Source organism: Eucyclogobius newberryi, unplaced genomic scaffold (genome assembly GCF_026437365.1).
Source record: "Eucyclogobius newberryi isolate DKJ021-1_F unplaced genomic scaffold, fEucNew1.0.hap1 SCAF_10, whole genome shotgun sequence".
Taxonomy (NCBI): domain Eukaryota; kingdom Metazoa; phylum Chordata; class Actinopteri; order Gobiiformes; family Gobiidae; genus Eucyclogobius; species Eucyclogobius newberryi.
Window position 1 is genome coordinate 36,134,252 of NW_027315724.1, and position 15,752 is coordinate 36,150,003.

General features: G+C 45.4%; 1 protein-coding gene across 1 annotated transcript in view; it reads right to left on the bottom strand.

Moving 5' to 3' along the window:
• The window catches only part of tbx4 (T-box transcription factor 4), a 42,261-nt gene extending 38,296 nt beyond the window's left edge, over positions 1-3,965 (bottom strand). Inside the window, exons 1-2 of the mRNA XM_072456182.1 lie at positions 3,800-3,965; positions 3,007-3,101 (exon numbers count right to left, since the gene is read on the bottom strand). Of these exons, the coding sequence (XP_072312283.1) occupies positions 3,007-3,101; positions 3,800-3,961 (257 nt within the window). The 5' untranslated portion in view covers positions 3,962-3,965. The remainder of the gene's footprint in view (positions 1-3,006; positions 3,102-3,799) is intronic.
• Positions 3,966-15,752: the final 11,787 nt, after the last annotated feature.

Here is a 15,752-nt window from a genome sequence, read left to right on the forward strand (position 1 = left end):
CAGAAAAAACAGTAAAAATTATCTTTTTGCACCAGAAAGTGGACAACATGATCTTTAAATTTTTTTAAATTAGACATAAATCATCACATTTTTTATATTTGTGTCTCTTTTGTGCGTTTCGTGAATGAACTTGTTGATCCAGTGACAGTTTTTGTGATTTATTTGATGTTTTCTTTAGTTTTGTCCTTTTTTATCGTTATTTTTAAAATAATTTTATTATTATCGTTTTCCTTTTGGGCCGTGGCAAGTTCCAAAATCTTCAGTCATCGCATACGTGTTCCGGAACATGCCACGAGCCAAGAAGAGTTTTATGACTGAAACGGAGCCACAGCTGCACGAAGACGACGCAGACGATGTGAAACATGAGTGTGTTCGATGATAATGCGCTTTGGGCCGTAATCGCGCTCCACCAGATCCTCAGACGCTGCAGCTTCAGCGTCTTTCCGCCGTCAAACGTTTGGCGTTGGGACTCGGCCGCACCTGATCTCACGTGATGGAGGAGCATCCGTCTTGTCCCGGCTCAGAGATGTCGTAAAACGAGAGCTGCATCTAATTATGAAGCGTTTGGTCATCGTGGGAGAATGAGGAAGTGTTAGCGAGATCGTTGTTGTGACTGTAGAACGCGCTCTGGGCTCTTAACGTCGTGAAGAGCACGTTTCAAACTCATCGCGGTGAATGATAAAGACGCTGGGAACACGTTCGGCCCCGCGAACGCTTAAAATGAACTCGTTTTGGCTTTTTGTGAACTACGTATTTTCAGCGACTTGCAGGAAAAACAGTAAAAATGATCTTTTTGCACAATAAATTGGACAAAATTATCTTTAAAAATGTTAAAATTAGACATAAATCATCACATTTTTAAAATTTTTGTCTCTTTTGTGCGTTTCATGAATGAACTTGTTGCTCCAGTGACAGTTTGTGATTTATTAGATGTTTTATGCTCTTGTTTGTATCATAATGGGTGGTATAAGTGTAATAACACTCGTGGGTTTGTTCGGTGGCGGCTCGTGAAGGGATTCTGAGGCTTTTCCCACAGAAACCTGCTCCGTCTCTCTCTCTTTTGGACCTGCGTTCGGGGAAATGGTGGTTCCACGTTCAGACTTCTTCTTCGTCTTCTTTGCGTTCGCTCGTGACGGATGAGCTGCTCGGGAGGATCTGGTTTTCGTCCCGGATCTCGCTCCGTAATCCTCCCGACGCAGACGTCAGGACGCTCGTGTTTTCAATTACAATCTTCTGCCATCACCGCGCTCGGAATCAAAGCGTCTCCGGTACGAACGACGAGGACGGAGTGGACGAGGGCGGAGTGGACAAGGGTGCAGTGGATGAGGGTGGAGTGGACGAGAGCGGAGGAGACGAGGGGACGAGGGTGGAGGGGACGAGGGTGGAGTGGACGAGGGCGGAGGAGACGAGGGTGGAGGGGACGAGGAGTGGAGGGGACGAGGGTGGAGTGGACGAGGGCGGAGGAGACGAGGGTGGAGGGGACGAGGAGTGGACGAGGACGGAGTGTACGAGGGTGCAGTGGACGAGGGTGCAGTGGACGAGGGTGCAGTGGACGAGGACGGAGTGGACGAGGGTGCAGTAGACGAGGGTGCAGTGGACGAGGGTGCAGTGAACGAGGGTGCAGTGGACGAGGGTGCAGTGGACGAGGGTGCAGTGGACGAGGGTGCAGTGGACGAGGGTGCAGTGGACGAGGGCGGAGTGGACAAGGGTGCAGTGGATGAGGGTGGAGTGGACGAGAGCGGAGGAGACGAGGGGACGAGGGTGGAGGGGACGAGGGCGGAGGAGACGAGGGTGGAGGGGACAAGGAGTGGAGGGGACGAGGGTGGAGTGGACGAGGGCGGAGGAGACGAGGGTGGAGGGGACGAGGAGTGGACGAGGACGGAGTGTACGAGGGTGCAGTGGACGAGGGTGCAGTGGACGAGGGTGCAGTGGACGAGGGTGCAGTGGACGAGGACGGAGTGGACGAGGGTGCAGTAGACGAGGGTGCAGTGGACGAGGGTGCAGTGAACGAGGGTGCAGTGGACGAGGGTGCAGTGGACGAGGGTGCAGTGGACGAGGGTGCAGTGGACGAGGGTGGAGGGGACGAGGGTGTAGTGGACGAGGGTGGAGGGGACGAGGGTGTAGTGGACGAGGGTGGAGGGGACGAGGGTGCAGTGGACGAGGGTGGAGGGGACGAGGGTGTAGTGGACGAGGGTGGAGGGGACGAGGGTGCAGTGGACGAGGGTGGAGGGGACGAGGGTGTAGTGGACGAGGGTGGAGGGGACGAGGGTGGAGGGGACGAGGGTGCAGTGGACGAGGGTGGAGGGGACGAGGGTGTAGTGGACGAGGGTGGAGGGGACGAGGGTGTAGTGGACGAGGGTGGAGGGGACGAGGGTGTAGTGGACGAGGGTGGAGGGGACGAGGACGGAGTGACGATGATATTTTGTCACTCGAACAGAAAAGTCACGTCTTAAAGCTCTGAATGGTGATTTCTCCTAATTTATTCCTTTTTGTCCAGAAAAGTGCAAAAACACCAAGATCATTTCATTTTTACCCTTATCTTTAAAACACTTTCATCCAACAATATTTTTGTCTTAATTTAATTAATTTACTGATCTTTGCCTCATTTCTGGAGCTATTGAAGTACTAAAAACACACATACACACACACACACACACACATACATACACACACACACATACATACACACACACACACACACACACACACACATACACACACACACACACACACACACATACACACACACACATACACACACACACACATACACGCACACACACACACACACACACACAGACACACACACACACACACACACACACACCCTCATAGAGCTAATGTCTCTTAGCCTTTAGTGCTAATCCTCCATAAGAATGAATGGAGCAGGAAGTGGAGCTCTGCAGCTTTATGGCAACAGGAAGTTGAGATCTGCAGCTTTATGGCAACAGGAAGTAGCCGTGAGCAGGGCGTGTCGGGCGTGAGAAGGTGCAGGTAATGACACACCTGCCTGCTTTGGTGATGATCATCTCGGTTCCCGCCTCGTGAAACTTCTTCCACAGATCTCGCTCGTGAAGAACCACCTTTATATTCTCGATGTTCTGCGACAAACACAAACCACCAGCCGAGGTTATGACGGACGAGACGGCAGAGTAAAGACCGTTATTTTAGTAAAGACGGTTATTTTAGTAAAGACCGGACGAAACATTAGCATTTTAGCATTTAGTATTTTAGCATTTTTCATCAATATTCAATCAATAAAAAAATGTCCGGTTCAGTTTTAGGACCAGCTTTGTAAAATCAATTTTCTAATGAATAAATAATGTGTGAATTATTTTCAGTCATGTACCGTATTTTCAAAAAATGCATAATAGAGAAGAAAAAAACATATATAAGTCGCACTGGAGTATAAGTATATAAGTATAAATATAAGTATAAGTTGCACTTCGGCCAAAACTATGAAAAAAGGTGCCACTTATAGTCCGGAAAATACTGTAGTCAGTGCATAACATTTGAATATTGTAGCTTATTTCTGTTTAAAATTGACAATTAAGACGAGGCAAGTTTATTTATGAAGCACAATTCATAAACAAAGTGCAATTAATCAGAATAATTGTGACTCGTCGACTGTTAAAATAATCCTGTGTTTTCTGTCCAGAACCGACTCAAAAACACAAAGGAAAACATCTTTTATGACAAAGACATCGACATTATTCAGTCAAAATGTCACAATAATGAAACAATATCAGATTTTTATTGAATAATACACTTTATTTATGCAGTGACTCTGGTGTTGTACCTGGTCGTGTTCTCTGGATCCAGGGGCCCCGCCGCTCGTGCTGTGCCCCACTCGAGAGGCTTCAGTCTGGGCGTCGGCTCCACACGAGGCCCTGGTCTGGTCCCGGTCCTGGTCCTGGTCCTGGTCCTGGTCCAGAGCCGAAGAGCTCTTCTCCTGCAGCATCTCGCTCTCTGAGGAAGAAAGAAACACAAGTAAGACTCATGTGAGTGTTCAGTGTTATGGGCCCTGTGTTCAGTGTTATGGGCCCTGTGTTCAGTGTTATGGGCCCTGTGTTCAGTGTTATGGGCCCTGTGTTCAGTGTTATGGGCCCTGTGTTCAGTGTTATGGGCCCTGTGTTCAGTGTTATGGGCCCTGTGTTCAGTGTTATGGTCCTGTGCTCAGTGTTATGGGCCCTGTGCTCAGTGTTATGGGCCCTGTGTTCAGTGTTATGGGCCCTGTGTTCAGTGTTATGGGCCCTGTGCTCAGTGTTATGGGCCCTGTGTGCAGTGTTATGGGCCCTGTGTTCAGTGTTATGGGCCCTGTGTTCAGTGTTATGGGCCCTGTGTTCAGTGTTATGGGCCCTGTGCTCAGTGTTATGGGCCCTGTGTTCAATGTTATGGGCCCTGTGTTCAGTGTTATGGGCCCTGTGTTCAGTGTTATGGGCCCTGTGCTCAGTGTTATGGGCCCTGTGCTCAGTGTTATGGGCCCTGTGTGCAGTGTTATGGGCCCTGTGTTCAGTGTTATGGTCCTGTGCTCAGTGTTATGGGCCCTGTGCTCAGTGTTATGGGCCCTGTGTTCAGTGTTATGGGCCCTGTGCTCAGTGTTATGGGCCCTGTGTTCAATGTTATGGGCCCTGTGTTCAGTGTTATGGGCCCTGTGTTCAGTGTTATGGGCCCTGTGTGCAGTGTTATGGGCCCTGTGTTCAATGTTATGGGCCCTGTGTTCAGTGTTATGGGCCCTGTGCTCAGTGTTATGGGCCCTGTGTGCAGTGTTATGGGCCCTGTGCTCAGTGTTATGGGCCCTGTGCTCAGTGTTATGGGCCCTGTGTGCAGTGTTATGGGCCCTGTGTTCAGTGTTATGGGCCCTGTGTTCAGTGTTATGGGCCCTGTGCTCAGTGTTATGGGCCCTGTGTTCAGTGTTATGGGCCCTGTGCTCAGTGTTGTGGGCCCTGTGTTCAGTGTTATGGGCCCTGTGTTCAGTGTTATGGGCCCTGTGTTCAGTGTTATGGGCCCTGTGCTCAGTGTTATGGGCCCTGTGTGCAGTGTTATGGGCCCTGTGTTCAGTGTTATGGGCCCTGTGTTCAGTGTTATGGGCCCTGTGTGCAGTGTTATGGGCCCTGTGCTCAGTGTTATGGGCCCTGTGTTCAGTGTTATGGGCCCTGTGCTCAGTGTTATGGGCCCTGTGCTCAGTGTTATGGGCCCTGTGCTCAGTGTTATGGGCCCTGTGTTCAGTGTTATGGGCCCTGTGCTCAGTGTTATGGGCCCTGTGTTCAGTGTTATGGGCCCTGTGCTCAGTGATATGGGCCCTGTGCTCAGTGTTATGGGCCCTGTGCTCAGTGTTATGGGCCCTGTGTTCAGTGTTATGGGCCCTGTGCTCAGTGTTATGGGCCCTGTGTTCAGTGTTATGGGCCCTGTGTTCACCATGAAACATGAGACGTTGTATGAAGCAGATTAAAGGGCTCATGACTGTGTAACTAAAGCTGGGAGAGGAGGCAAAATCATGGAAGACACAATTATTGCTAATTTAGAAATTGGAGTTTGTGTCGAGAGTAAGACTTAAACACACAAAGACACATCCACAAAAGAAACATTTCCCCTAGTGCTGCCTCTGAGTCTGAGTCTGAGTCTGAGCTGTTTTTACAGTGTTCGACGGGACAAACACATGTAAACAACAACAGAGTCATGATTGGGCCTAAAGCGATGACATCATAATGTTTCCTTTCTCTAAACAAACAACTAAACTGTGAAATAACTAATAATAATAATAAAATATAGCCGCAAGCGGCAATGATCGGCCCTCGCCACGCCGCCGCCACGCCGCAAGAGGAGGGGGCGCTAACGCGCCCCAATTGTCCTTTTATTACGCCTACTGCTGAATCTGTGACGCTGTCACATCTTCTCCCCTTTGTTTTACCATCAAAAAGCAATTTTATTTTGAATTCTTGGCAAAATGTGCGGCTTTGCCGCACAGACACCGTGACTCTTAGAATAAAAATGTGGATAACTTTTGATGGTCCACCCCTGAAGATGAGCCTCACCAAATTTCAGGTTAATAGGGCTGACGCCCTGGGAGGAGTTTGTGAAAGTCTAAAGTGTAAACATGTTCTGGCGATTTCCCCATTGGAATAACAAGGGAGGTTTTGGTCATTGCTACGGCAACGCCATAACAATTATGACATGGGTCTCATTGACTTTTTTGATGGGGAGGCCAAAATTGAGTTGTGTGTCAAATTTCATAAAATTTCGCAAAACTAAACATTTAACCTCCATATAAAATCTGTAGGGGGCGCTGTGGCTCCAAATTAATTTATTTCACTTCAAGTAGGTTTAGGGCAAAGAGTTTAACAACTGATTCTAATTTGACGCAATTCGGACTTTATCTGCGCAAACGGCAGAAATTTTAAATATGGGAGATTTCTGAAATTCTAGCTACAGTTTGCGGCTTCGCCGCACAGAGACCGTGAGAGGTATCAATGTAATTTGGATAACTTTTGATGTCCCACTCCTCAGTAGCATTTTCACCAAATTTCAGCTTTTTAGGGCCAACGCCCTGGGAGGAGTTCGTAAAAGTACGACGTTTGGAAAAACTCCGAAGTCATGTTTAGCCATTTTTGAAGCAATATGGCCGACATTTGGTTGGGCGGACGGCGTTGCTGTAATAATATTTTTTACTTCTCTTGTCACCATCTACCTCTGCGCCAAATTTCATGATTCTACGATCAGATTTTTTTTGGGTCATTTCCCATCTCTCAATGCATTTTTGGTACATTTGGGGGCGCTGACGCGCCAATTTTTTTTATTTTAGAAAAGGGAAATAGCCAGAATGTAGAGAGGCACGATTTTTAGAGGTGTGCAAATTTTTGTGACTTTTCGTCAATGTTCACTGGGTGAAAAATAGGGGGGTTGGTCCCGAGAAGAAGAAAGAAAGAATAATATTCCGATGCGAAAACAATGTTTCCCATTTTTCAAATATCATAAACTATACATTTTCGGAAAACGCTCGCGCTTTCCTACCTCATGGTGTGGGTCCCTGGTCACTGACGGGTACTTTCGATAATTTTGAGTGGGCTCCGCCCACTTTGTGTTTTTGGCCCTCTATACAGTAATAATGTTCAATTTTTGCATTACATGCTTATATGCACGGAACATGTAAGAGATGGGGAACGTATTCGTGAGGTACTTAGCGCAAATGAGTGCTTTATATGGGGATGACGACCGCTTCGCGGTCGTCATCCCAATGTAAGGTGCTCGTTTAGTGCGCACTTTTGCACGGGCTTCGCCCGTTTACAACGGTAATGTTCCATTTTCCTACTACTAATTAGTATGCACGGGGCGTGCATGAGTGAAGGAGTGCGTTAGTGAGTGTTTGGAAGTGGGCGAGCGCTTCGCGCTCGATTTCGTGCGCACTACGTGCGCACTTTCGCAGCCGTGCTTCGCACGGCCTTACGAGATTAATAGGCCTCTCGCCAGCTTGTGGCGCTCGGGCCTAAAAATATAGCCGCAAGCGGCAATGATCGGCCCTCGCCACGCCGCCGCCACACCGCCGCCACGCCGCAAGAGGAGGGGGCGCTAACACGCCCCAATTGTCCTTTTATTACGCCTACTGCTGAATCTGTGACGCTGTCACATCTTCTCCCCTTTGTTTTACCATCAAAAAGCAATTTTATTTTGAATTCTTGGCAAAATGTGCGGCTTTGCCGCACAGACACCGTGACTCTTTGAATAAAAATGTGGATAACTTTTGATGGTCCACCCCTGAAGATGAGTCTCACCAAATTTCAGATTAATAGGGCTAACGCCCTGAGAGGAGTTTGTGAAAGTCTAAAGTGTAAACATGTTCTGGCGATTTCCCCATTGGAATAACATGGGAGGTTTTGGTCATCGCTACGGCAACGCCATAACAATTATGACATGGGTCTCATTGACTTTTTTGATGGGGCCAAAATTGAGTTTTGTGTCAAATTTCGCAAAACTATACATTTAACCTCCATATAAAATCTGCGCCCCCTCCTCTTGCGGCGTGGCGACGGTGTGGCGGCGGCGTGGCGAGGGCCGATCATTGCCGCTTGCGGCTATATTTGTTGTTATTATCATATATTATTATTATTCATTTATTTCTTTATTTTGATAAACTGAACTGAATAATTATTTTTAAAAAACACAAGAAACGGAACAAGACCAGAGCAAAAACAGGAGATAAAATAAAAGAAAGAAAGAAAAAAGGTGCAAAGTCCAAACGTCACATTTAAAGTAAATTCAGTCCAAATGTTTGTCACTTCTGACTCTGAATCATCTAAATATGCAGAGATTCTGTTTAAATTCACAAATATCATGAAAGTCAAACTCCTCCAGGTCATAATCCAAGAGACGAGGGCTGAACCTCCATCATCGCCACGGCAACCGTGTGTGAGTCCTGTCCAGGCCCGATGGAGACACCAAAAGTATCGAAAATCAGGCACTAAACGATATCAGAACCAGTATCAGAACGAGACTCACATCTGATCCAGTATCGATCCTGTAAAGGTCACATGACACGTCACATGACACGTCACATGACACGTCACATGACACGTCACATGACACGTCACATGACACGTCACATGACACGTCACATGACACGTCACAGGACACGCTCCAGACTCAGAGGTCGTCTGGTCGTCATCGTATCGAAAATCCAGTTTGAACCGAATCGTGTCGACACCGGTCCCAACGTAGACCTGGTTTTGATCCTGTCCCTGGTCCGGTCCAGGTCCAGGTCCAGTCTATGTCCATTCTGGCTCCAGTCTGGGTACAGTCCTGGTCCAGTCCAGGTCCAGTCTATGTCCAGGTCCAGTTCAGGTCCAGTCCAGGTCCAGTCCAGGTCCAGTCTAAGTCCAGGTCCAGTCTATGTCCAGGTCCAGTTCAGGTCCAGTCCAGGTCCAGTCTAAGTCCAGGTCCAGTCTAAGTCCAGTTCAGGTCCAGTCCAGGTCCGGGGTCTGTATTTTCGGTTCAAAATGTCCGCTCTGTGAAAACGGGAGCGAGGCGTCGCGGGTCAAATGTGATGCCGCGGTTACAGAAGCAGGTTTATCATTGAGAAGTCGGTGGTTTAGGCGTGTTTTGTCTTCAATGATTCGTCCTTTTTGATCCTGACACATTTAAACCATAAAAACGTTTATAATTCACTCTTGAAGTTTTGAGTGAAAACTTCACTTCACTGTAAAACACACTTTTCAGACCCGAGATGTGAGTTTACTCTGAGTTTACTCTGAGTTTACTCCACAAATACACCAAAAAATCAGACTTGACCGGCCCAGACGCCGCAGGAAAAACCATCATTATAATTCATATTAAATTGAATTGTTCATTTGTCCGTGTTTGTCTGTATTTGTCTGTATTTGTCTGTATTTGTCTGTATTTAGTCACGTCCAGAAATAATTCAATTTGTTTTTGTGACGCCCAAAATCACAACAGCCTCGATGACATTGTGAGGTCACGTCTTATAAAAGTATCTCATTTTATAATTCTATAGTTTACTCTTTATTCAGTCTAATATTTCACTCACTTTCACTGCAAAAAAACAACAACAAAATAACAAAAAAGGCCTTTGAGCTGAATTTTTGAATTGTTTCTTTTGCGTTTTGACAATAGTTTTAATGAGACTAGATTCTGTCTCCATAAAACTTAATTATTGTGTCAAAAAACTCGTTTCAAAGTCAAATTATCAGTGAAAATGAAAATATAAAAACTCTTGAGCTACAAAACACACACAAAGAGCCAAAAGAGCCTAAAGAGCCAAAAGAGCCAAAAGAGCCTAAAGAGCCAACGCGCGCGAGCGTCCCCTCTTTCCCTGCCGTGTGTTTGGCCCCGGGCCGCGCGCTCAAAGTACAAATATTACACCAAATACATCTTAAAAAATATCCAAATAAAGAGATTATTTGGATCAAAAATCGAGCGTTTTGATTTCAGAACAGATTAAAGAGATTAAAACGTTTTTTATCCAAAAGGCAAGACCGGTTTTGTTTGTTCTTGTCAAAACTATTACAATAAAATGGAATAAATTAAGGATTTTGCAGAATTTTCTCCAGTTTAGGCCGAGCTGGGTTTCTGGGCCTCCGACGCGCGCGGGCGAAATCCATCTGTCATTTGTGTTTCTTCCTCATAAACATCGGCCTCAAATATGACCTTGAATCACATTCAAGTCAAGTTATTAAATCAGAATCACCATCTGAACGGTTTTCTGTCACGTCCGACACGCGACGAACGCAAATCCGCGTTTAGCCCCGAGTGCGTGACGCGCGGTCTAAACCCGCACAGACCCTCGCGCCGGGACCCGCGCGCCACATCTGGCGTGACGCGTGATGCTTCGCGGTGTTTTCTGCGTCGTACCTGAGTGAGTCACGTGTCGCGCTCCATCTCCCGCTCCGTGTGACGCCCCGGGCCGCGCTCTCCAGCTCACGCCGCGCGCGCTCGTCCCTGTGGCGGCTCGGGTCCGGTGCGTCCTGTCCGGTGCTCGGGGGTCTCCGCAGCTGCGTCCCTCCCACTCCCCGTGCCGTCTGCGCATGTGCGGTCAGGAGATGTTTTTCTCCCACGCGCCTTTCCCTTTTTGGAGACGCACGCACGCGCTCACGATGCACGCACGCGCGCGGCACGCACGCGGCACGCACGCGGCACGCACGGGCTGACGGGAGTGTGTGCCGCGGGTGAAGTGGTGGACGAGGCACCGGGCCGCGCTCTGGAGCCACGCCGGAGAGCACGGCCCCTGAGGCGGGTCGGACCGCCTCGAGCGCGCGGTCTGAGATCGGAATAAACCCGGACCGAGCCGAGCCGAGCCCCGCTGGTAATTATACTGTATTTACTATAAAATATACTGTATTATACTGTATTTACTATAAAATATACTGGATTATACTGTATTTACAATAAAATATACTGTATTATACTGTATTTACTATAAAATATACTGTATTATACTGTATTTACTATAAAATATACTGGATTATACTGTATTTACAATAAAATATACTGTATTATACTGTATTTACTATAAAATATACTGTATTATACTGTATTTACTATAAAATATACTGGATTATACTGTATTTACAATAAAATATACTGTATTATACTGTATTTACTATAAAATATACTGTATTATACTGTATTTACTATAAAATATACTGGATTATACTGTATTTACTATAAATATACTGTATTATACTGTATTTACTATAAAATATACTGTATTATACTGTATTTACTATAAAATATACTGTATTATACTGTATTTACTATAAAATATACTGGATTATACTGTATTTACTATAAAATATACTGGATTATACTGTATTTACTATAAATTACACTGTATTTACTATAAAATATACTGGATTATACTGTATTTACTATAAAATATACTGGATTATACTGTATTTACAATAAAATATACTGTATTATACTGTATTTACTATAAAATATACTGGATTATACTGTATTTACTATAAAATATACTGTATTATACTGTATTTACTATAAAATATACTGTATTATACTGTATTTACTATAAAATATACTGGATTATACTGTATTTACTATAAAATATACTGGATTATACTGTATTTACTATAAATTACACTGTATTTACTATAAAATATACTGGATTATACTGTATTTACTATAAAATATACTGTATTTACTATAAAATATACTGTATTTACTATAAAATATACTGGATTATACTGTATTTACTATAAAATACACTGTATTTACTATGAATTATACTGTATTTACCATAAATTATACTATATTTACTATAAAATATACTGTATTATACTGTATTTACTATAAAATATACTGTATTTCTTATGAATTATACTGTATTTACCATAAATTGTACTGGATTTACTATAAAATATACTGTATTTACCATGAATTATACTATATTTGCTATAAATTATACTGTATTTACAATAATAATACAATTACATTTATTTATTTAACTTTTGGCAATTATGAAATGTTCCAGTTAAAAGCAGCCGGGGTCACATTCTTTGGGCATCGTTATTTTATCTATTTATGTATTTCATATTTATTAAGGACACAGATGACACGCGCTCTAAGAAAATACAAATGAAAAGTTAAGATTAACTTTATGATTCTATATTAAACCCAGAACACACTGCAGACTGTGTAAAGTGTGAAGTGTGTTTACAGCAGAACGACACGAGCCTCATCTCGGCCCGGGACGTGAAGCTGGAATATTAAAACTGTCCAAAATATGAAATCACATGTTTTAGCCTCATTAAACCTAAGGCCTCACGTGCGTGACGTCATCATGCACGTGGCCTGCAGTTAAAGTAAATGAAGCATAAACACAGTGTCTGTAAATAACATCTACAGTTAAATTATGGGACGATTATAGAAGTTATAGAACATTATTAGAATGTGAAGAGGCACAAAAGACTCTCACTGCTGTAATTATAAAGACTGTAATTATATTTAAAGCCATGTTTACACATGATGTTACATCCACGGACTCTTCTGGAAGCTAAGAGCTTTTATCTACATCACGTCTCACACGCGGCCCGCGCGGCTCCCGCGCGGCTCCCGGATGTAAAACTCGGGCTTTCTTTCACATTATTAGTGGTAATTCAGTTGCACAAAGCGCGTGGCTGTGATCGGCCTGTTTCACATCACTTCTCGTGTTGAGGTTCATATGTTTCATAAAGTCATCACTTGTCAAACCAGTGGCGCATTATCAGCCTCGGCCTGGGCTTTATTAAAACTTTGCACTTTCACGCCGCGCCTCGTGTAACCATGACCACAGCACCTGCACCGCGAGCTCCCATTCACCAACACAAGAATAATTATAAAATGTAATTAAAGCGCGTGTAGTGTGCAGATCATGAGCTGGAACAGGACGTGTTTGACTCAAACTGAAGCTCAATAACGGACTTTACTTCTACTTCCTGCTCAGAATTGAACATTTAGAATTTAGAAAACACTCTATAAACTTACCACAAAGCCGCTTCTTAAATTAAACCTGTTAACTCAGTCTCAGTGAACTTTCCTCACGCGGCAGCTCCGCGGCAGTGACGCGTCTGACGCCCGCACGCGCTTCACCTGCGGGGCCACGTCCTCCGTCAGCGCGCGGGGCTTTTCCTGCTCCTTTTGGGCCTTTTCCCCGCGGTGTCACTGACGCTCTCCGCGGGACGTCACCGCCGCGCGCGCATCAATCAGGTGCCGGCGCGTCAGAAATGCGCGTCGATGACACGGAGCCAGCGCGCGCCACGTTTCATCCAAAAGCTCTAAATCATGGCACGAGTTATTATTGAGAGGTCCAGATGATGAGTGACTTATGGCCTGTAAACGGACTGTAAAGTGACCGGGGCTGAGGAGCGCGGAGTGATGCGGAGTGACGCGGAGTGACGCGGAGTGACGCGGAGTGACGCGGCCAAACTGCGGTCCACGGGCCAAAAGAGGCGCGAGGACGAGCCGCGGATGGCCACATCGACCACAAGAGTTTTATCTCATGTTTCACTTTTAGAATGCCTCTGGAAGACTACGAATAATTAAAGACTTTTTAAAATAATGAACATAAACATGTTTAAAGGACCTGGTTTTGTTCAGTCAAGATAAAAGCTTTTTACAACAAGCGTCGTCTGGTAAAAGCGGCTGTAATTATGCATTTTACAGGATATTTTACATTCATTTTCCCCATGAGGATTCTGAAAAAAGGAAAGTTATGAGCACAAGAGATTAAACTTTATTTAAAATTCGATAAACCGCCAAATTCTTAAAATATTTTGCCAAATTCTAAGTTTTACATGTGTTCTTTTTGGACTGAGTTTTCCCAGAGCATCTTTCACCTCTGTCATATTTGAATTTGAATATTTGTATTTGAATATTTGAATAGAAATAAAACTACTTTGAAGTGGGCGGGGCCAGTGAGCTCCAGTTGTGTCCAATCAGGCTCTTTGTTTACTCAGAACCAGGTGAATAAACTGCCTGACACTAAAACACGCTCCAGACTCAAAGTTCAGGCCCTTTAATGACACTTATTCAACTCTTCACGTCGTCTGCGCTGAATCGGAGCAAAGCATCATGGTCTATGTAGTTCCCGTGTGTTTTTCAGCGCGTGACGTTTCTGTGAGACCTCGAGGAAACGTTGAGTTTTAACGCGTCCGGTGAAGGTGAACGGACTTTAAAAACACAGAGGAGCGCTTCCCAGGCGAGACGGGGGGTTTGAGGGGCGTTTTGAACAGCGGCGTCTTGGCCCCGCCCACTCGGCCCTTGTCTGGCGCAGATGTCGAACCGTTCGTTATGTGTTTGTATTTGTGGAGGAAACTTGACTTTATCGAAGGTGTTTTTCCTGATCTTTGTGGGAGAAAACAATGTTCCAGAGGAATCTGTGGATTTAATGGAAGAACAAAACTTTAGGAGCAGATTGGACAGTTTAGTTAAAGTTTGTTTGCTGAGATAAATACTTGTAACGCTTCACAATAATCCTTAGACTGTTTAAATAATTATTCAGGCTTAGTCTTTATTTCACATCTGAAGTTTCTCTTGTTTTTCTAATTCTGACTTTGTTTTTGTGGTCAATATTTATCATAGTTTTATATCCATTAAATTGCAGTTTGTGAAAAATAAGAGTTTAAAATGACAGGAAGTGGAGCTGAATCCCTCTGTGATGTCATCAGTGTGCGACACATGGTTGGAGTAAATAAAGGTGTTTTATGGTCTTATTGTGTCAGATCAGAACTGTTGTTGTTTATGTGGAGTGTGGCCAGGGCCGGCCCAGCCTATAAGCGAACTAAGCAGCCGCGTAGGGCCCCGAGGCTTTAATAGGGCCCCCAATCTGGCAACCCGTTTTATGCGAAGTGCAAGCGCAGCGTGCGCCACTAGTGTAGTAGCGCTGCTGGTACGGCAGCGCACACAGCGGTAACATATAACACACAAACCGCATTTATTTGTAATGACAATCTGGCAACCAAGACACCAAACCTGCGCTGATTGGGCAACTTCATTGGTCGCGGGCAGAACGAGAGCAAAACATAAACACAACAGAACGTGGTCCCTGCGTGGTCCTCATGTCCAGAGGAATATATCCCCCCGATGCCGAAAAACGAAAGAAGAAACTTCTTGATGTAAAGAAACTGCAAACTCAACAACACTCTCCAGGTATTGAACTTCTCTTACAAAGAGACGGTTAATGCTGCTGTTTGAAACAACACGATTCTGTCACGTTCGCTCAGGCTGGAGGAGACGAGAGCTCTGCCCCGCGCATAATAATATGTCTGAATGAAAGATAATGAGCTTCACATTTACACCAGCCCGGTAGTGTCAGCTGCAGGTGAGGCCGGTGAGGGGCGTCTGTGCCCCGGGTCACTAAGAGGCGGAGATCCGGTCCGGACGAGCGCCGTCTCGTCCAGAACCTCTGACGTGAGACTTTGGAGTGAACAGTGTGCGGCCCCTGTCCCGGGCCCCTGTCCCGGGCCCCTGTCCCGGGCCCTGTCCCGGGCCCCTGTCCCGGGCCCCTGTCCCGGGCCCCTGTGCAGCCTCAGTCAGAGATGAGCGGTTTGGGTCCCTCTCTCTCACATCACCATGTGTGAGATCAATCGTGACTCGTGATGTCTGTTTGACTTTGACTTCTTAACGTGCAATGAGAGGAATGTAAAGGTTTATGCACGTAAGGTCCATCAGCCAATCACATCGCAGCATTGTTTCATGCAGGAGTCCAGTGTGTGATGTTCAGATCAGAACAAACATTTATATTGTAA